Source organism: Python bivittatus, unplaced genomic scaffold (assembly GCF_059951505.1).
Source record: "Python bivittatus isolate LINGU-HERP-01145 unplaced genomic scaffold, Pbiv_v1 ctg000980_np1212, whole genome shotgun sequence".
NCBI classification, from domain to species: domain Eukaryota; kingdom Metazoa; phylum Chordata; class Lepidosauria; order Squamata; family Pythonidae; genus Python; species Python bivittatus.
The window spans coordinates 56,890,686-56,913,055 of record NW_028277125.1 but is presented as its reverse complement, the minus strand read 5'-3'; the positions used below and the strand labels follow the sequence as shown (position 1 = coordinate 56,913,055).

General features: G+C 39.4%; 2 protein-coding genes across 5 annotated transcripts in view; one reads left to right on the top strand and one right to left on the bottom strand.

Annotated features, from left to right (window-relative positions):
• The window catches only part of MCMBP (minichromosome maintenance complex binding protein), a 39,646-nt gene extending 37,030 nt beyond the window's left edge, over nucleotides 1-2,616 (top strand). For all 3 annotated transcript variants that reach the window (XM_088132677.1, XM_088132678.1, XM_088132679.1), the window contains exon 16: nucleotides 1,861-2,616. In XM_088132677.1, the coding sequence (XP_087988803.1) occupies nucleotides 1,861-1,987 (127 nt within the window). In that variant the 3' untranslated portion in view covers nucleotides 1,988-2,616. The remainder of the gene's footprint in view (nucleotides 1-1,860) is intronic.
• A 927-nt stretch (nucleotides 2,617-3,543) lies between these two features.
• The window catches only part of INPP5F (inositol polyphosphate-5-phosphatase F), a 59,749-nt gene continuing 40,922 nt past the window's right edge, over nucleotides 3,544-22,370 (bottom strand). For both annotated transcript variants that reach the window (XM_007432695.4, XM_088132676.1), the window contains 12 exons: nucleotides 22,012-22,079; nucleotides 21,235-21,359; nucleotides 20,849-20,926; nucleotides 20,434-20,554; nucleotides 19,642-19,770; nucleotides 18,410-18,527; nucleotides 17,315-17,513; nucleotides 15,491-15,562; nucleotides 15,308-15,381; nucleotides 9,071-9,199; nucleotides 6,730-6,817; nucleotides 3,544-6,117 (listed from right to left, as the gene is read on the bottom strand). In XM_007432695.4, coding sequence (XP_007432757.2) covers nucleotides 4,962-6,117; nucleotides 6,730-6,817; nucleotides 9,071-9,199; nucleotides 15,308-15,381; nucleotides 15,491-15,562; nucleotides 17,315-17,513; nucleotides 18,410-18,527; nucleotides 19,642-19,770; nucleotides 20,434-20,554; nucleotides 20,849-20,926; nucleotides 21,235-21,359; nucleotides 22,012-22,079 — 2,357 coding nt within the window. In that variant the 3' untranslated portion in view covers nucleotides 3,544-4,961. The remainder of the gene's footprint in view (nucleotides 6,118-6,729; nucleotides 6,818-9,070; nucleotides 9,200-15,307; nucleotides 15,382-15,490; nucleotides 15,563-17,314; nucleotides 17,514-18,409; nucleotides 18,528-19,641; nucleotides 19,771-20,433; nucleotides 20,555-20,848; nucleotides 20,927-21,234; nucleotides 21,360-22,011; nucleotides 22,080-22,370) is intronic.

Sequence of the window (22,370 nt, the reverse complement as noted above, 5' to 3'; positions counted from 1 at the left end):
TAATGAGACTGGGTACCCAAAACTAAAGAAAAAGTACTCAAACCCTTTATGAATATGACATAGGCTCTGGTTACTTGAGGGATCGCCTGTCTCTCATAGTATCTCCGTGACTGATTTGATCCAGCAGGGTTGGCGCACTCCAGGTTCCTTCAATTAAACCGTATGTTGGGACCCCAAAGTGCACCTTTTCTCTGGCAGCACCTGCACTCTGGAATGAGGTTCCTCTGAGATTCAGACAGCCCCCACCCTACTGGTGTTTTGAAGGGCCCTTGAAGTCCTCACTCTTTGCCCAGGCCTTTGATGTGGGTGACTGCATTTTTGCCATTTTTCAACATTTCACATATTTTATCACCGGCCCTCCTTTAGGAGCTCAGAGGGGCTTATAGTGCAGCCTGCTCCCCTTGGGTACAGAGTGCTACAGAAGTTCTTGGCATTAGGAAAAAGGATCCCTGGTGGAATGATGTTACCATTATTTGTTGAAGAAAAAAATGATATGTCACCTAATAGAATTATTTTCCCTTGTTTGTGTTCATTCAGAATGTTACACAAGTTTCCTCCTAACTCGCTGCTGGTTCTTCCATTATCATCTTCTGCAGTATAACTGTTACTTGTATATGAATTTACTTTTGTATGCACTCACAGTAAATTTAGATGCCTCAAATTCATGTTTTCTGAAACATATTTTATCTCTTTCATTTATAATCAAACATATACTTTAACTTCATATATTCATCAGCTGTACTCCATGAAGTTAGATCACCTTCATTCAACTTCATTACATCCTTCTCCTCTTAGTTCCACAAACACAATGTGCACCCTTTCCTTGTTTAGTGTCCATAATCCATCCCTTAAATCAGAAGCAAAAAGGTTGCTAAGTGAATATGTGACTTAGAGATGCTGCAAAGATAACTGGTTGCTGCCATCTCATGTAGATAGTTTTCTCCTACAGTGTCCTGTTCCTGACCCATTCTCCCCCCCCCTTTTTTTGGCTCCCTCGCAGGGTGGAGAAATTGCTTAAACAAGCTCTCTTCTTAAGCTGCCTTTCTCCACAGCACAGCACTTCCCTAAAAAGTGCTAATCACAAGTTAACTGCAAGTTAACAAGCTCAGTTCTGTGACCTTAATTATTGATTAGAACCCTCCCACCTGCTTGGCTGCTGCCTGAAACAGACCAGACCTTAATCAGTGTTACTGAAGGCTTTAGTTGCCAGGTATATGAAATTGCCTGCATTGGCCAGAAAATGAATTGTTTTATTAATAATATCATACTTGCAAATGGTTTCTAAACAAGGTAGCCACTAAATGAGGACTGGCTGTATCATTTTTCTTTTATTAGTTAATTCATGCTGTTTACCATATACTCCTGTCACATTCCATGTTGCAGTCCCCCATATGCTGTGGTTGTGACCAAATAAGAATAATTCATTGGGTTGTTTTCAGAGCTACATTAAGTATCTGATCCCAGAGCGAGTTTATTTGTAAAGCCCAAATGGGCTTTGTCTCAACAGATGGCAGCATCTAGCAAACATTATCTTAGGTCAAAAGCGAAGCATTATCAGGCCTGTTGGCACTTGGATGAGGAAGTATCAGGGAATTCCAGGGCTGTTGGCTCAGGAAATCATGAACCAGTCCCAGAAGAAAACAAGGGTAAACCCCTTGCTGTTGCAAAGGAAAATGCACAGATGTGTTCCTATAAACACCAAGAGGGAATCCTTAAATTAAGTGAGCTTCAGGGTATACCTTTCTGTGAACATAGGTTTTCCCATTTAAATGCTTCCTACTTTTGCCTCATGCTGATTATAGTAAAAGGTTGAAGTTTGTATTCTACAAGAAGTTTCTTATCTCTGTTTCTTGTCCATAGGTTCCTTTCTCTCAGTGCTGGGCAGACAACACTATCAAGAGAGAGGTGGCTAAGAGCAAAGCAGTTGGAGGCACTACGTAAAGCTAGATTACAGCAGCAAAAATCTGTAAATGGAAATGAACTCTAGGACTACAGTACCCATGTTGCTTACAAGACTGTAAACCTGCCTAATATTTGTAGAACTGATATGAACAGAGCTTATGTTTATACTGGGTTTTGTAGATAATTTATATCAAAGTTATGGCTGTATTCTCAAATGAACCCAATTTATGGTGTTCAGCAGATTAACACTGATAAATTTTGGAGCTTGTTTTGTAACCGAACTAGCAACTACGGAAAATCTGTTTGATATTAAAGATTTACTATAAAAATGATGTCACACTTTTACTAAGAATGATTATTATAACAGATAAACATTTTATGGCATTAATACACATAACAGATTTTAGTGGGGTTGGTCTTAAAGTTCCACTAGAAAGTACAATTAGTTGAAAATGGCTCCTCCACTTACAATTGGTTCCGTAAAAGATCAGTACTTTTCATCAAGTTTAGCTGTGTGAATATGTCCTAAACATTTATACATTTAGTAATTACTATTTACCCTGAATGTAAACGTGTAAAATCAGTGTAGAGTTACCTGTGTCATCTTTGTCATCTTTAAGAATATCAAAATGGAGGTTGTATTTAATGTGTATGTTATACCTACTGATGTCAGCATTGCTAGTTAACAGTTTAAAGTGCTGGGATAACATTTAAGTTCCTCAATTTGTTTCTGTGGTTATTTTGAATTATTTTGTCCCGCCTTTTTTATATATAACTCAAGGCAGCGAACATACCTAATATTCCTGCCTCTTATATCCTGAGGCAAACATAGCTCTGCAGATGATACCAATGCATTAAAATGAAGACTTTTCTATTAGAAATACAACCTAAGATAAGTGACAGTGCCAAGCTTTTTTAAATATACCTTTGTGGAAACCCATGATTTCATCACTATGAGTTACAGTATAGTCAGAATATCATTTCATGAGAATACATAGGCTAGACTTGCTGAGCTTTAGAATAACTGCAGATACATTATAGCAAGGAAAGGCAGGGTACAGAACATTTTGAGGAAACGTGTATCCCATTACAGTTTTACATTTTTCACTGAAAAAGCCTCAAAAAGAGGAGTCTGACATACTGGTATTTTCAGAGTACATCATTCAAGAATATTTAAGCAGGAGCAAAGAGTTAAAAGTTTTCTGTAAAAATAAGAGTCTTATAGCAGTTACCAGAGAAGCAAAACTTTTAAGTATGACTTCCATCAGCTTTCATGGCTAATCAGCTAATGGTCTGATACTTTCAATTCCCTCTACCTTGAGGAAAAGCAGCGGCAAGTATTCATGGTAATCATTTAGACATCCCTTCAATCTGTTACCAAGTAGTATACTTCGTTACCATGCATTTTCTCATGGTCCCAGACAGTTCTGTGCAGTTGCTCCTCAGACATAATCACTGTATCAAGATGGCATAGACAGAACCTTTTTTTAGTAGTAGTTAACTATGTTGCTACAAAAAAATGATAATAAAGATGTCTTAAGAAAAAAAATTGAGAGCAGAGAAGCAGTCTTTTAGTCTTGCAAAGGAGAAATTACCAAAGATAAAGTATCCTTAGTATCTTGAACCATATACGTCAAAACGTGTAGTATTTTTTTTATTAAAATAGCTCTTGTTTCCCACATTAAAACAATACAGTTTTTATTTTAAATATACTTAAATTTATAGGTACTCTCAAAAGAACATACATTAAAGTATTAAGAAATAAATAACAAAATACAAACAGTACAAAAGTATCACACAAAAGACAGTTTAAGTAGGTTATCACTTCTGATATAGTAGAGACACTCAGACATATTATAATTGACTCATTAACTGCTCAGAACACTACATGCAATCTAGCTATAGTACACGTGTACTAACACACAGAAACCCAAGTTCTAGAATAAGGACTGAGGCTATGAAGGACAAGATTGCATTCAGTGTTATTTCTGCTGCTACATTCTATTATAGTTCATCACAAGACTGTTCTGGGCAACAACAGCATGCTTCTAAGAAATGAGCTAGTATTTAAATGCAACTTCATTTCCCTGCTAAAACTGATGTCAAGATTATAGCAACTGTATCTGTTTGAAACAGGTTGCACTGATCAGATTTTAGACAGCAGTAAGGTGCTACGGATGAGTATGTTGTCAGTTATATTCTTTAAGATGATTCCTTGCATAAGTTTAGGTAATGTCTCCTTATATGAATACATTTATATTCAGTATTTGATATTGAAGCTTAAGAATTTTGCTTTGATCCAGAAATGATTATGCCCTAAGAGTATGGAGCTAGTTTTTTTGTAAAATAATGCATTACAGTTTCTAGACACACTGATTTTATTTTTAAAAGAGGATTAATTTTTCTTTCAGCTAGAAAAGCCCTTTCAGCAGCTGCCCTGAAAGCTTTAACAAACATATTACACTTCTAGATACCATAGCTACTAAATCAACAGAGGTAGAAAGAAGCAAGGAACTGGTGAAGGAAAAGGGAGAATAAATGCCTAAGCATATGTATTTAAATACTCCCTCTGCAGTGACCATTTCCTTAGGAATGAAACCTGTTCAAGGAACACAAATTTAAAAAAATTAAATTAAAAAAGTCTGGAAAAAATAAATAGAATGCCATCTATGAGTAAAATATTCACTGGTACAGTGCAAGATTAATAAGGTAATGGGTGTTTAGTACCAGACCCTTTATATAAATATTCTACACAAATCTGAAGACCTATAAAAACTTGTCCCAAAAGCTAATTGTGCAACTGATCACCTAAACGAACAGCATGCACGTCAACCATTGGTGTGTGAGTTACCTGTTTAGTATAATTTACCATCACTCACTCACTACAAAAACAGTTCTGAAACCTGTTCAAAACCCAATTAGTTTCTCCATCAGTTTTCTGTAAACATTGTTACTGGTATTCTTAATACCAATACTCAGTGGCAGTTTGCCCTTCTTTCCTAGAAGTTACATTACACACAGTTATTTGTTTAATAGTATATACAACTGGATCTTGAGTTCTAAATCTGAATTATTCGTGTTTGACACTGTGTAAACATTTCTTTCAATTCATTTTGCTGAATTTCATTTATAGTTTCTGGTTCTGCTGGGCTCTTCTGGACTTTAGCCACAGCAAAGTTGATTCCTTGGGTCAAGCCAGCTTGTGTAATATTAGCTACCTGTGCCATCGAATTGCGTATCTTTGCAAAGGGAGAGACTGCCTTGCTACCATTACTTTCTGCTGGTGAAGGGGTCACATGAAACCCTGCCTCAGCTTCAAGAACAATAGATGAGGAGCCTGGGCTTTTATGAGACTTAAATAAATTCACCTGTTCAACCACTAAGAATTGTGGTCCTGTCTCTGAAAATGATACATCCAGTTTAGATGGTCTAGAAGGAGCCTTATTAGTTCCCAAACAATAATCAGTTGTCTTAGGAGCATTATTGCTAATATAATCTTCTTCTTCTTGGAGTTCTTGAGAACCCCTCTCATGTTCTGAAACACTGTTCATCTTAATTTTAGCATCCTGGACAAATCTGTGACAGTAAACATCAATCTGTTTAGTGACATCTGGTGCTGTATTCTCTGCAGAAAGAGGTTCTTGAGATCCTTTGCCTTCAGGTTCATTGTTCATTTGGCCTCCAGATTCTGCAACATGGATCTCTGAAGGAACAGGAATGCTAATATTGATATCAGTGCTGCTCACAGATTGGGACCGGCAATTTAACCGAGGAGCAGAGGCAATGATACCACAACTAGGTAAGACATAATCTATCTGTCCATTATCTAAAGAGTCCATTAATTGCTGGTCGTCATCAGATCTGGAATTTGTCAGGAAGTCATCTGAATGGAATGAGTCGTTATCAGAAGAGATCTCAATGTCTGATTCTATATTGGCGTTTGTATCAGTCATGGCATTTTCCATGGTTTCAAGACTACTGTCAGATTTCCAAAGATTTACTTTCAGATTGGGCTTTAAGAAGTTGACTTTCATTTCAGGCTTTGTAAAGTTTCCCAGTTTTCTAAGGTTGCTGATATTTACGTTGGATTTGGTTTGTTTCACTTTTTGATTAAGAGATGAAAACTTGCTCATTAAGTAATTCTTCCCCTGGGCCAAAGAACCTCTATTTTGGGATCTGATCCCAATGATGTCCTCATGAGGTTTGCTGCTCTTCCTACAAAAGTGAGAAGACCAGTAACTTCCTTTGTTATTCACACATTAAAAATAGAGCTGCCTTTAATCTCTTCTTCTATTATACAAGGCATACCAAAAGTCAGGCCCCATAAGGAATTTATTATATAAATTACACTAAATGTTTGAATCGGTTACCATTTTCTTTTAAACACACCTTACTCGTCTGATCCATGACCTTTGTACATTCCTATGTACAGTAACATTTTCTCTGGGGAAAAAAATAAATAAATAAAACATTCTTATTGGCCTAGAGGGCTTGACTTTTCGTCCACCCTGGATATACGATTAACTCATCCCTTGTTTAATGGGGTTTAAGGATACCATAGATATTGTTGATTCTAGCATCTAGGTACCCACCATCCTCAGCCCATTGCAAGACTGACTCTTCAGGTAATATAATTATTTAAGGATGTAGTAAATTCAACCTCCAAAGGCAAAGCATCAAAATTTACATATTTACATTTTATTTAAATAAAAGTAGATAAGCCATTAATTACTAATACTAATAGATGGTAATACATACTACAAGTGTTGTAAGTGAAAGTAATTTAGGACCCTGGGAATTTATGAAAATGAAAAAATAGAAATTCACCTCTCCAGTTTTTTCTCAATAATGGGGACATCTAATCCCATGGCTTGTTTGGTGATTCTCAGCATTTCTGCAATGCACTGAAGAGTGTCTGAAATACAAAGTATTAATCCAGCATTCCTGAATAGATCATATTGTTCACTGGATGTGAATGATCTTTTAACTGAATAAGTTTGCCTTCATTAAGCAATATGTACTGAAAGTAACATTAAATGTCCACCTTCATTTTGCATCAAATGGCTCATGCATTAATAAGTCATGTAATTCAACAAAAAGCAAAGAATTCAGTTATAAAGATTCATTTTTATCCTTGACTAAAAGAGATATTTGTAGTAGTCTTTGGTGTACTTCTCACTGAGATGGTACATCTGTTGTACCTCTCATTGAGATGGTACATCTGTTGACATACAGTGGGGCAAAAAAGTATTTAGTCAGCCACCAATTGTGCAAGTTCTCCCACTTAAAAAGATGAGAGAGGCCTGTAATTTTCATCATAGGTATACCTCAACTATGAGAGACAAAATGAGGGAAAAAATCCAGAAAATCACATTGTCTGATTTTTAAAGAATTTATTTGCAAATCATGGTGGGAAATAAGTATTTGGTCACCTACAAACAAGCAAGATGTCTGGCTCTCACCGACCTGTAACTACTTCTTTAAGAGGCTCCTCTGTCCTCCACTCGTTACCTGTAGTAATGGCACCTGCTTGACCTTGTTAACAGTATAAAAGACACCTGTCCACAACCTCAAACAGTCACACTCCAAACTCCACTATGGCCAAGACCAAAGAGCTGGTGAAGGACACCAGAAACAAAATTGTAGACCTGCACTAGGCTGGGAAGACTGAATCTGCAATAGGCAAGCAGCTTGGTGTGAAGAAATCAACTGTGGGAGCAATAATTAGAAAATGGAAGACATACAAGACCACTGATAATCTCCCTTGATCTGGGGCTCCACGCAAGATCTCACCCCGTGGGGTCAAAATGATCACAAGAACGGTGAGCAAAAATCCCAGAACCACATGGGGGGACCTACTGAATGACCTGCAGAGAGCTGGGACCAAAGTAACAAAGGCTACCATCAGTAACACACTACACTGCCAGAGACTCAAATCCTGCAGTGCCAGACGTGTCCCCCTGCTTAAGCCAGTACATGTCTGGGCCCGTCTGAAGTTTGCTAGAGAGCATTTGGATGATCCAGAAGAGGATTGGGAGAATGTCATATGGTCAGATGAAACCAAAGTAGAACGTTTTGGTCTAAACTCAACTCGTCGTGTTTGGAGGAGACAGAATGCTGAGTTGCATCCAAAGAACACCATACCTACTGTGAAGCATGGGGGTGGAAACATCATGCTTTGGGGCTGTTTTTCTGCAAAGGGACCAGGACGACTGATCCGTGTAAAGGAAAGAATGAATGGGGCCATGTATCGTGAGATTTTGAGTGAACACCTCCTTCCATCAGCAAGGGCATTGAAGATGAAACGTGGCTGGGTCTTTCAGCATGACAATGATCCCAAACACACCGCCCGGGCAACGAAGGAGTGGCTTCGTAAGAAGCATTTCAAGGTCCTGGAGTGGCCTAGCCAGTCTCCAGATCTCAACCCCATGGAAAACCTTTGGAGGGAGTTGAAAGTCTGTGTTGCCCAGCGACAGCCCCAAAACATCACTGCTCTAGAGAAGATCTGCGTGGAGGAATGGGGCAAAATACCAGCAACAGTGTGTGAAAACCTTGTGAAGACTTACAGAAAACGTTTGACTTCTGTCATTGCCAACAAAGGATATATAACAAAGTATTGAGATGAGCTTTTGATATTGATCAAATACTTATTTTCTACCATGATTTGCAAATAAATTCTTTACAAATCAGACAATGTGATTTTCTGCATTTTTTCCCCATTTTGTCTCTCATAGTTGAGGTATACCTATGATGAAAATTACAGGCCTCTCTCATCTTTTTAAGTGGGAGAACTTGCACAATTGGTGGCTGACTAAATACTTTTTTGCCCCACTGTACTGCAATATTCATGGTTTAATTAGTGAAGTATAATTGAAAGGGCCCAAATGCACCAAATTCTCTTGGACATGTACCCCGTCCTTCCAAAGAATTAGTCTCTCCTTGGAAAATAAGTAGGACGACTAATTTTGACTCTGCAGGCATGGGCAGTTTAATTGGTGTTGGTAATTCAATAATTAAATTGACTAATTAATTTAAAATATAGCTTATTTTCAAATAATGTATTTTATTATTCAATAATTTAAACGTCCCATTTCATTTTCATAACTAAATTGTAATTGCTCAGAAACATCTAAACTGATTATATTCATTCTAAAAAGTAAATTCTTACCTTTTCCATCCTCTTCAGGACTGCGCACCACGGCTCTAAGCGTATGGAAATACCCACTTGTGTCTTTGTATTTATAATGAAGCCTCATGCATGAGAATTTGGGCTTTCCAAAGAATGTTGGTTCAGGTCCTTGTTAAAAAGTAATAGCAATTTAGGAACACTGAGTCTAGTTCTCAAACAACATTGTATCCACCAACAACAGAGGCTTCCCCAGTTCAACTGAGATGAACTACTATTGGGCTCCACTTATGTCTGAACTGTATGCTGTGATTCTGTTCTATGGCTTCAGTTATACAGCATTAAAAGTAATCCAATGAATTTTGTTGTATGCTTTTCTTCCTTATACCAGTGAGTTGTATAAGGCTGAGGAGAATCTGGTTCACATCCCATTTAGCAGTGAAGCTCACTGATTACCTTTGGTCATTCAATCTCTCAAATTAATGTACAGTGGTACCTCGGGTCACTAACGCTTCTGTTCACGACCAATTCGGGTCACAAACAGCACCGTTCGCAAAATTTTGCTTCCGTTCGCGAACGCTGGATCGGGTGACAAACAGGATCCGTGGCCATTTTCCCTCCCATGACACGTGGTCGCGGTTTCCTGTAGGGAGGGGGACTCTCCCTCCAAGCAATAACCGCCTCCCCACCCGCCTTCCTGTCCTCCATGCCAGAAGTCGCGTCGAGCAAGGTTAGCGTTCTCTCTCTTCGTACTGTACTTTGTGTCATGTTTTTGTGGTTTTAAAAAAAAAATACATATGGTTCAGAACGGATTAACCGTAATTACATTGAACCTTATGGGAAAATTTGATTCGGGTTGCAACCAAAATCGGTTGGCGACCAAATTTGTAGGGGTCAGAACGGATTAACCGTATTTACACTGAACCTTATGGGAAAATTTGATTCGGGTCGTGACCAGAGTCGCGGAACGAATTAAGTTCGTGAACCAAAGTACCACTGTACTTCATAGGAGTACTACAAGCATAAAAGAGGAGCAAGAATTTTGTTTTCTACTCTGAGTTCCTTGGACAAAAGGCAGGATACAGTGGGGCAAAAAAGTATTTAGTCAGCCACCAATTGTGCAAGTTCTCCCACTTAAAAAGATGAGAGAGGCCTGTAATTTTCATCATAGGTATACCTCAACTATGAGAGACAAAATGGGGAAAAAAATCCAGAAAATCACATTGTCTGATTTTTAAAGAATTTATTTGCAAATCATGGTGGAAAATAAGTATTTGGTCACCTACAAACAAGCAAGATCTCTGGCTCTCACAGACCTGTAACTACTTCTTTAAGAGGCTCCTCTGTCCTCCACTCGTTACCTGTAGTAATGGCACCTGTTTGACCTTGTTATCAGTATAAAAGACACCTGTCCACAACCTCAGAGTCACACTCCAAACTCCACTATGGCCAAGACCAAAGAGCTGTCGAAGGACACCAGAAACAAAATTGTAGACCTGCACCAGGCTGGGAAGACTGAATCTGCAATAGGCAAGCAGCTTGGTGTGAAGAAATCAACTGTGGGAGCAATAATTAGAAAATGGAAGACATACAAGACCACTGATAATCTCCCTTGATCTGGGGCTCCACGCAAGATCTCACCCTGTGGGGTCAAAATGATCACAAGAACGGTGAGCAAAAATCCCAGAACCACACGGGGGGACCTAGTGAATGACCTGCAGAGAGCTGGGACCAAAGTAACAGGCTACCATCAGTAACACACTACGCTGCCAGGGACTCAAATCCTGCAGTGCCAGACGTGTCCCCCTGCTTAAGCCAGTACATGTCCGGGCCCGTCTGAAGTTTGCTAGAGAGCATTTGGATGATCCAGAAGAGGATTGGGAGAATGTCATATGGTCAGATGAAACCAAAGTAGAACATTTTGGTCTAAACTCAACTCGTTGTGTTTGGAGGAGAGAGAATGCTGAGTTGCATCCAAAGAACACCATACCTACTGTGAAACATGGGGGTGGAAACATGCTTTGGGGCTGTTTTTCTGCAAAGGGACCAGGACGACTGATCGCGTAAAGGAAAGAATGAATGGAGCCATGTATCGTGAGATTTTGAGTGAACACCTCCTTCCATCAGCAAGGGCACTGAAGATGAAATGTGGCTGGGTCTTTCAGCACGACAATGATCCCAAACACACCGCCCGGGCAACGAAGGAGTGGCTTCGTAAGAAGCATTTCAAGGTCCTGGAGTGGCCTAGCCAGTCTCCAGATCTCAACCCCATGGAAAACCTTTGGAGGGAGTTGAAAGTCTGTGTTGCCCAGCGACAGCCCCAAAACATCACTGCTCTAGAGGAGATCTGCAGGGAGGAATGGGCCAAAATACCAGCAACAGTGTGTGAAAACCTTGTGAAGACTTACAGAAAATGTTTGACCTCTGTCATTGCCAACAAAGGATATATAACAAAGTATTGAGATGAACTTTTGATATTGACCAAATACTTATTTTCCACCATGATTTGCAAATAAATTCTTTAAAAATCAGACAATGTGATTTTCTGGATTTTTTTTCCCATTTTGTCTCTCATAGTTGAGGTATACCTATGATGAAAATTACAGGCCTCTCTCATCTTTTTAAGTGGAAGAACTTGCACAATTGGTGGCTGACTAAATACTTTTTTGCCCCACTGTATCAAGGTAATAATTTTTTAGAAGCTCGCTGCCTTTTCTACTGTACCTCTTTCTTTCAAATCTAAACCACAGTGATTACTTCATAATGTTACATGCATGAAAACAGCCAGTTTCAGGTTGTCCATATCCATACCAAAACATGGATGCTTTGTCTGGGCATAGACCAAAACACACATTTGGTCCAGGCAGAAGTGTTCTGGGGTGAAGGGGCAGGATAAAGGCAAGGACATCAGCAGTGGCAAAACAGGTAGAGAAAGGAAAGCCCTGAGAAGGTTGATATATTCTATGGCTGCTGCATGCCACAGCCATTAAACCCAGTACAGCCAGCCAGCTGGTCCACCTCTCCCCTGATTTTCCCTCTTGTCATCCTCTCTTAGCCTCTGCATCCTTAAGTGCAGCATTTATTTTTTTTATTTATTTATACATAGACTTATCCCCATCTCCCCACAATGGGGCACTCTGGGCGGTTTACATCAAGTTAAAACAAATAAATACATAATTAAAATTTATAAAAAGAAAAACACATTTACACAAATGGAAGGAAGAGAAAAAAACATCCAAGAGCCCAATGGAAGCCACACCAGGCCTCTAGGAGGCTAGCCAACCCCATTTCTGACAACCTCCCTCCCCGCCCCAGGCCAGATGGCAGAGCCAGGTCTTCAAATCCCTCCGAAAGGCCGGGAGTGAGGGGGCCTGTCTCACCCCTGGGGGCAAGATGTTCCAAAGGGCGGGGGCTACAGCAGAGAAGGCCTGCCTTCTGGACCCCACTAGTCAGAGTTCTTTTGCTGAGGGGGTCCAGAGCATGCCCTCTCTGTGAGATCGGGTGGGACAGACTGAAATCATGGGGGCGAGGCAGTCTCTCAGGTAGCCTGGCCCCATGCCATGTAGGGCTTTAAAGGTGATAACCAACACCTTGAATTGGACCCAGAAGCAAACTGGTACCCAATGCAGCTCAAGGAGCAAAGGTGTTATATGGGTCCTTTTTTGGACCCCCAAAATAGCTCACGCGGCTGCATCCTGGACCAGCTGAAGCTTCCGGATACTCTTCAAGGGTAGCCCCATGTAGAGCGCATTGCAGTAGTCTATATGGGAGATAACAAGGGCATGAGTGACTGTTCAAAGGGCATCCCGATCCAGAAAAGGGCGTAACTGATGCACAACCCGAAGCTGTGCAAAAGCCCTCCTGGCCATGGCTGCCACCTGCTCTTCAAGCAGGAGCCGTGAGTCCAGGAGGACCCCCAAATTACACACTGGGTCTGTCTGGGGCAGTGCTACCCCATCCAGCACCAGCAATGACAATGTCCCGGATACAGAGGAGCCATTAACTCACAGCCACTCCGTCCTACCAGGGTTCAGCTGGAGCCTGTTGTTCCCCATCCAGACTCTCACAGCCTCCAGGCACCGCAAGAGGGCAGTCACAGCATCACTTACCTCACCAAGGATGGAGATATATAATTGAGTATCATCAGCATACTGATGATACCTCATCCCATGATGACGGATGATCTCACCCAGCGGTTTCATGTAGATATTGAAAAGGAGCGGAGAGAGAACTGAACCCTGCGGCACCCCACAGAGGAGGGGCCGAGGATGGGACCTCTCACTCCCTATCACCACCGACTGGGATCAGCCCTGAAGAAAGGAGGTGAACCAGCACAAAACTGTGCTGCCCATCCCCAAATCCCTGAGCTGTCCCAATAGGATACCGTGGTTGACGGTATCAAAAGCCGCTGAGAGATCAACGGGAGCAAGGATGGTCGCACTTCCACCATCCCGCTCCCACCAGAGATCATCCATAAGTGCGACCAATGCCATTTCCATTCCATAACTGGGCCTGAAACCTGACTGGTAAGGGTCCAGATAATCCGTTTCCTCCAGGACTCTTTGGAGCTGTGATGCCACCACTTTCTCAATCACCTTCCCCAAGAAGGGGAGGTGGGAGACTGGATGAAAATTGTCCAGTATGGTAGAATCCAGTGAGAGCTTCTTGAGGAAGGGGTGCACCAATGCCTCTTTAAAGGGTGCTGGAAACACTCCCTCCTGCAAGGATGTATTAACTATCGCCTGGATCCAACCACATATTACCTCCCGAGCTGCTTTCACCAGCCAGGAGGGACATGGGTCCAGATGACAAGTGGTGGCCCTCACAGTCTGGAGGATCCTGTCTACTTCCTCAGGAACAACAGGATCAAACTGTTCCCAGATAACTGGGCAAGAACGATCCCCTGGTATCTCCCCAGACCTTGTGCCACGCTCGGAGTCCAACTTGGAACGAATCCGAGTGATTTTATCGTGCACATGCTCTGAAAATTCCTCCATGCGGCCCTGCAAATGAATCTCCAGCTCCCTCTTACCGAGGAGGGATCTAGTGATCTCAAACAGGTCCGCCGGGCAGCACTCTGTGGACACGATAAGGGCGGAGAAGTATTGGCGCTTCGCCGCTCTTATCACCACCATGTGGGCCTTAATAGCGGCTTTAACATGTGTTCGGATTCGGTCCGTGTCTTCCTCCAGTGGTGCTCTAGATGTCTCTTGACCCTCTTCAGCACCCTCAACTCCTCCATAAACCACGGGGGGTGTCAAGGCCGATGTGGCAAGAGAGGTTGCATAGGCACGATCCTGTCCAAGGCCCCAGCTGCCTCCCTATTCCAAGCAGCAGCCAGGGCCTCCGCTGGACCGTGCAGCAGGTCCACGGGAATGCTCCCCAGCTCCCTCTGGAACCCTGACAGGTCCATCAGGCACCAGGGGCGGACCAATCGCATGGGTCCTGCCTTCCTGCGGAGGGGGGTGGCATAGGAGAAACTCAGGGTCACCAGGACGTGATCTGATCATGACAGTGGATAAAGCTGTACATCTCCCCTCAGATCACTTTGCCACTGCTCAGACAAGAAAACTAAATCCGGCATGTGGCCAGTGTCTCGGGTTGGGTCCTGCACAATTTGAGACAGGCCCATGGCTGCCATGGTAGTGATGAACTCCCGAGCTGCCTCCGAGGACCGTCCCAGGGATGGCAGGTTGAAGTCCCCCAGAACCACAAGCCTGGGGAACTCCACCGCCAGCCCCGAGATGGCCTCCAGCAGCTCAGGCAGGGAGGCTGCCACGCAGCATATCTAACCTCCCATCCCTCCCCATGAGAAGGCAGGCAGTTGGATATGTTGCACCTGAATTCAAGGGTAGCAGCAATAACTAAAGGGAAAGGAGGAAAGGAAGGCACTGGGAGAATGGTGGGCAAGTAGATTCACAGGCCACACAGAGGAGGAATAGAGGGGAAAAGAGCAAAGCGCACCAGCTTTGCCTTACTCACCTGGTAAGGCCCTCCAGAATTTACCTAAGCCACAACCTGGAACAACTAAGATGTTCCTGGGCTCACTTCAGCTAACTGCAACCTGTTCAGAACACTTCAGCTGAACTTCAGAGCCACTGTTCATGGGTTTGTTTTCTCAAATTTGAAACAAAAAATAATTTCGTTTCATGAAAAAAATGTTACCATCATTACACAAAAGAGAAAGGTTTTTTCAAACTGGGGTTTTTTTCAATTACTGATACAGTATGCTACAATTGCCCTGGCAAGAAATAGGAATATAGAATGTAAGAAACATACCTATTTCTATCTTCTCCAAATTTTCAAGACTCAGCCTTTGATACTGATTGACTTTATCTATTTCATCATCATAACTAGAAGGGAAAAAAAGTGCCTAGAATTAAATCTTCACTCATAGTCAAACCCTGTATAATGCATTTCCAACAACTTTGTGTGCAATGTGAAATAAAAATGATTACTTACTAAGCTACGTAGTATGCAGAGTTAGAAAGTAAAAGAAGAACATCCACATCTCTATGAGTAGCATCAATAAGGCTAAAATAAAAAGAATGTTTTATAGCAACAGAAATGTTGAAGCATGTATCTCACAAACACTTTTTTGAAGCCTTTTCTTCTTTATAACTAGTACGGTCATTAATAAATCATAAACATAGTTCTTGATTCCTCCTCAGGGTTATTATCTAGTTGGCTCAGTCCAGTTCCTGTGAACCAACTGTTATCCTGACATTAGGAGGATAGCAGTCTAGGATATCATGGCACATGAGTGGGTACTGGCTGCATCTGAATGGGGTGCAAAGGATGGGGCATCTCTATCTGGCACCCTACCCAGAATAATGAAGAGGCAGTAGGACAACCACCGCAGGGCCTGGCAATGCCAGTTAGAAGCAGGGATTGAGCTCAGAAGGCCAAACAGAAGGAGGAGTGGCCATCCTGCCTCACATTCTGAGATTCCTGTTCTGAGCACATTCATCCCACTAGATTCACTTCCCACTGCTCAGCTTGTCCTGTCCTTTACCTGCTGAGGAACTAGTTTCCTAATGTTGATGTCCTTGAGAGAAGAAATGCCCTTAATTATATTATCCTTTATTAACTAAATAAAATCTGTGTGATCTGAGTTGTGCTGTCAAGAATAAAGTTCTTAATTACTGTGTATTTCTTAGGACATTAACTTAATCAGCTAACAAGTGCCATTAAGTATGTTTATCAAAAACAGTTTTCAGACTTGATATATTTCACACCTTATTTTGGTGGTATAGTTGCACATAGATGATCATATTCCATTGCACAATAATCAGGACCAAGTGTCATCATTATATGAGATGTTGCCATGCTAGCATCAGCTATGCTCAGGAAGTTGCAACCCTGATGTTGCACCATCCCATGTACCTCAGTGACAAATGGTTACCAGTGTTGTAGCATTATAATGATTTTCTTTCACTCTTGAAACAAATGTTCATGAACAGTTAAATCACACAATGAAACAGAACAAATGATTAAAGGACTTCTTAAAAACCATTAACAGCAGGCCCTAAAACAGAATTAAGCCTTATGCAATATAAGCTTAGATACTATGGGGGGAAAAGTATTTCACCTAGCACCAAACACGGACCAAAACATAAACACAAGAAAAACTCTCTAGCGAGAACATTCTACAACTGTGGGAGTGTAACTGAAAAGGTCCTTTCCCTAATACCACCCACTAAGTCTAAAGATACTGAGTACCCCCAAAGAAGGGGCCTTTTGAATATTTTAATGTAGGAAAGCTAAGCAATCATAATAAGCAACAAATAAATAAATCTCAGTGCTTTGATAGCATAGCAGGATAACCAATCCATCAGTATCCTGATCCCAAACTTTGAAGTGCTTTAAAGGTCAAAATGTACTTTGATTGATAATCGTATTTTGAATTTACTTGAAATTTCAAGATTGGTTACGGATATTACTAAAATTTCTATGATTGAAACCAGTATTGCATATAATCCAATTATACATAAAGTACCAACAATACTGAAAAAATAATTTATAACATTTGTAATTGCCCAGCACTGAATGTAATAAGATTTTGATATTGTATAAAGTTCTTGTCTTAATTTGCTGTTTTGTTCTCTAGCAGTATTAGTACTACAAACTTTCTTACTCTACTCATCACACAGAATTCATAACTATCACTAATAGCATAAAAGGCAATTATTAAAATTCAAATATTCTATTCTCGCTGCACTTATGCCAAATTGTGGGGAAAAAACCGTAAAATTATATAATCAAATAATTCTAGATTCTGCATACCTTGGATCACAGTCAATCAGTGCCCAACCACCATGAAATTTTTCATCATCTGGTAAAAGCAATTTCATATAACTTTGCAGTAATTGGCTAATCAATTCCTGATGACTCCTCAAATTTTCCTTGTGCAAGGCTTCATGCTCTTTTTCTTTTGTAAATATGGAATAGAGATCTTCCGTCACAGGAATACCCTGCATTAAATCTAGACAAATACAGAGCATGTACAATGACTAAATGGGAGTTAAGCGCAGAAAACAGTAGCTGGTATTTAACTTATACCATGAAAGTTTGGTTTTAATTATTCAGTATGATTATAAAAATAGTACTTAAATTGTTGATAGAAGATAGGTAGAAATATCTGCTTCTTGCCATTTGTGGTGCTTTCCTAACCTCCAAATCATAATTTGGCCATAATTAGGGGAAAGTCAAGGGTATAGTTATGGATTGCACCCCTCTTTCAACCATAATTTGAAAAAAAAAAATCTAAGAAATAGTATCAGTGACAAACAACTAAAAATAAATATGCTAATGCTTGATGGAAAAAAATTATTGCTAATATTTCAAGAATCAGCTAAAAATGAGCCAATCAAGACTATATTTTAATAACATATATGGTAAGATTTTCATTAATATAATGAGGAATCTCCAAAACAATGTATTCCACATGACATAAACTCCCAAAAGCATAGCTTTTAAAAAACACATCAAAGAAAATTCAACAGACATATGCTCAACGATTATAGAGGAACCACTTTCAGACATCACGATAAACCCGAACTGAAATTTTAATTAACCACAAACAAATAGCATGTTGGTACATACTACTCAGTCTAATTTGGCTCCTCCTGCCAAATATCTAAATGAGATGCTGATCAGGACTTATTCCATGCAAGCAGATCAGGATCTCTGATTTACTGCTTTCTGAAGTAAAGAAAGAAAGCAAAATGAAGAGGTTTGCTCCTTCACTTTCACCAGCATTAAGGGCCAAATGGGGATGATGAGGAATATGCCCCAGTGCTCTGCTCATTCAAAATTAACACAAATACTTTACACATTTGGCATTCACACATGGTGTAAAAATAGAGACAACTATCTTACCTATGACTGCTTGCCTATAAGCATCTCTGAAGCGGTTTAAGTAGTATCTATTTGCAGAGTTAACGCCATCTTTCATAACTCCTGCCAGCTTCCTTTCCCCAGTCCTTGTGAAGTCACCCTATTATACAAAATGCATCTCTGAATATTCAGTGTGTAACTTACATATCATTTAGAAAAAGTTCTCCTTTCAACATTGGATGGCTCTGCAGCTTCATTTTTTGGCCCTCGAAGTATTCCCAGATTGTGTTACATTGTTTACAAAAAATTAGGGCTGGGAAAGAATGTGTTAAGCTTCTTCAAATCAAAACGTATCCTCTTCCACCCTGAAAACACCCCCCTCAAAGTTCTCCCAATAAATACTGTACACCATAAATGCCCAGCAGCTGTGTTTACAGAACATACTTAAACCAGCCAATTTAAGAACAAGAGGTTGGAAATGCACAACCCTGGTATTAACTATGGTTTGTATGTAAAGCTATCAGAACTATTCCACATACAACATATTATGCAAACACAGAAAATGGGTAAATTTGGTAAAACAGGTTAAGCCTGTTATATAAACACAGTAAATATAAAACTGAAGGCATATTTGCTAGATTCAGACATAATGCTAAATCATATTGTGCTTTGTTTGACTATGGCTTAGTATTTTATGTAAACCTAGCCAATGGGATTAATAAAACATAATTTCTGCTTTTGTGTATTGTAGAAACATAGCCGTCCTATATTCACATTCACTTTGATATGATTCATATTTTGCCTTTAGTAAAACAGAACCAAAAAAAAAAAAACACCTCAAACAAAAGAAAAAAGGAAACAATAAAAATTATAATATAAGGATTGATTGACATTGTGGAGAACAACAGTTGTCTAATGTGCTGTATAGCAAGGAAGACCCAAGTCTAAGTCACGCATGCATGCATGACGCTTTATACAACAGTTCCAATAAAGGATGGCCATTATTTTATTGTAATCTTCCATACATAATCAATGTCTATAAGCAACTCATTCATAAATCACAATTTGAATCCATTGAGTAGGGCCATAAATTTATCCATTCAGTGTTGAAAAACTAAACTCTTAGCAATAAGAAAAGCACGTAGAATCCACAGGATCTCAATTATTTCATTTAAAACCGATGCAACAGCCAGTGACTAATAAATAAAATACAATACAACACATGTTTGGTCCTGAAGAATCTTTTTTTTCCTTACATCAAGTAAAATATTTACCTTTAAAGCTGCTGTTCCAGCATATTGCCTGCTTATGGCATCACCGTTGTTAGCCCATATGATCTGGTAAATTCTATTGCACTTCACTGGCAATGCCTGTTCTGGAGGCATCACACCTAATTTTTTCAGCTGAAATTTAATGTATTTGTTATTATTAATTGTCATTCATTTTACTGAAAACTACAAAATAAAAGGTAAAACAATGAAAACTTCAGGCCAGTCTTCTCTAACCCGATGACCCCAAAATGTATCAGGTAACAATTCTCATTTTATAATAAGAGTTATGGTCCAATACATATATTGGACTATAGGGGCACCAAATAGGGGAAAGCTTCCTGTATTTAACAAGTTCTTGTGAGAATTTTAAGATGAAATCTCCAAAATAATCCAAATTATACTACTTTCTAGAAATAATAAGATCCTGCCTACTGAAAATGTGCATTCACTACAAGTTTCTTATTATCTTTTTTAACAGGGTATTTATTGCCCTGAATGTAAGCTGCATGACCAGGCTAAAATCAAACTTATCTTGTAAGACCTTCACAAAAGGCATTTTAAATCATTTTACTTAAAGGCATCAGTGTAAAACTCTTAACTTTAAATTTTGAATTTCAGTATTATCTATACAATTACTAGAAGACACATTTTAGCACTACTATAAATATTTCTCTTCAGTAAGTTCATCTCTTCTATATGAATTATTCTGGAGCAATTTAATCATAAGTAGATTTTTCAAAATCCCTATACTTGTGTTCGGCTTAAGGGCAATCAATATAGTTTACATTGTTGTACCTGCTGTTCCATAACAACACGAGCAATTGCCGCTTGAACAACATTGGTTCGATCCAGACAATCCATACAATTAACACGAAAAATTCCTTCCTGTTTACAAATCACACCAGCTTGGTCCACCCTTCCAAAAAAAGGGAAATTAAATAATTGGGAAACTTTAGAAAAAATGGCTATCCCATACAGTACTAAATAAGAACATATATTCACACTCATACTGAAATAAATCAGTCTTCAGTGCTTATATATAGGAAAGTTAATCATACCAAAGCACAACAGATCTCTTTTTGCAGAATCTCTCATCTTTATGGAAAACATAAAGCTCTAAATGAAAATTTTGTATGGGGATGCATCTCTTGCCTCGCATTCTCCAAGCTTTTGCCTGATCCAAACGTCTAAGGCAACACCAAATACCTACCAGCACCACTTTACATCGGTGATTATATCTGAAATGGCATCCGTAAGGATTTGAACATTTTCAAACTTCATTCCACGGCTAAAAGATAGAAAGAAGGCAGAGTTTGCTGTAATTTTTTTATTGTTCTAAAAGAATGTGCTGTTTACTTCGCAGAATCTGAAAAAGAATTATCCCCAGAGTTTTTCCTCTTTTTTATAATCTGCTACCAAATAAGCCATAGATTAATCAAGACAGACTGCTACACCTGAGTATTTATATACACATACATATACACACATACAGGAATACATTTTTTATTTAGGCATATTTTTCAAAGTGGCAATAGAATGCAATGGTTTAACATTTCAATATTTAATGGTTACGTTAAGGTTCTTTGACAATCTTACCAATGTTCATGGAAATCAAATGAAACATATGTAAGGCCTGGATTATTATATAATAAAACTTGTTTAAGGTAAGCATCACCAATAATTTTTTCTCGTCCAGCCTGGTCCACCAAGTTAATGATAATCTATTTAAAGACAGGAAAATAAAAACATGTTTAAAACTATGAAGTGTAATGTACATGTCTCATTATCACTAGGTAGCGCAGGAGTGGTGTTTCTTATTTTAATTTTAAATAAAATTCAAGACAATTCTTAAGTGCCTAGTTCTAAATGACTGCTAAGAAGCAATCAATGAATACTAAAAGTTCAAATCATTATATTTTAATCCCACATTTGATGATAATCAGGAATGCACTGAATGGACAGTCATGTCCACTAAATGCTTCACTCTAAAGGAATACATTTTTGTTTATGTAACATGAGGCAATTCAGCTTTTGTGTCTTCAGCTCCTAGAAACTTTTCCTGGCCCCAAAAGGTTGCCCCAGAAAATTGAGACTCCTGTGGAACATGACTAGTGATGGGACAGAAACTGCAGAAGAAATTGCAGAAGAAATTCAGCAAGTATCAGATGCCTCAGCAAACAAAAGTCACAATGCTTTCCACTAGCACAAAGCCATCATTACAGACAACCCAGAATTCCATAGTTATCAAATTATTTTAATTTGCAAAGTAATAGATACTGCCAAAATCTTCATATTTTTTTCAAAATATTAAAGCACAATACTGTACAAAACTGTCAGTAATTTAACATGGTCTTACAAGAAGGGGAAACCCACCTGTTTTTTATAAATGTTTAATTGTTCTTCAAAATGCGCACAGAAGTAAGTTACAGTTTCCTTCTCACCTGCAAAAGAAAGGTATATTGTTTGTCCACTCCTTTGAGATATGTGCATGGAAAGCAGCGGCATTAGACTGGAACAGCATATAACTAGACCGGATCAGAGATGTAATGATTATATTTAAAAGAATTATCATAGATTCTAGAACTCAGTGGAATACTATTTACAAATAATTATTAAGCAATGTATGTCAGCAAATAAATAACAAAACATCTTTCTATAAGAAGAAGCTACTTATTTTTAACTGTAGTTTTTTAAATGCTGATCTGTACATATTCAGCATATGATCAGAATAT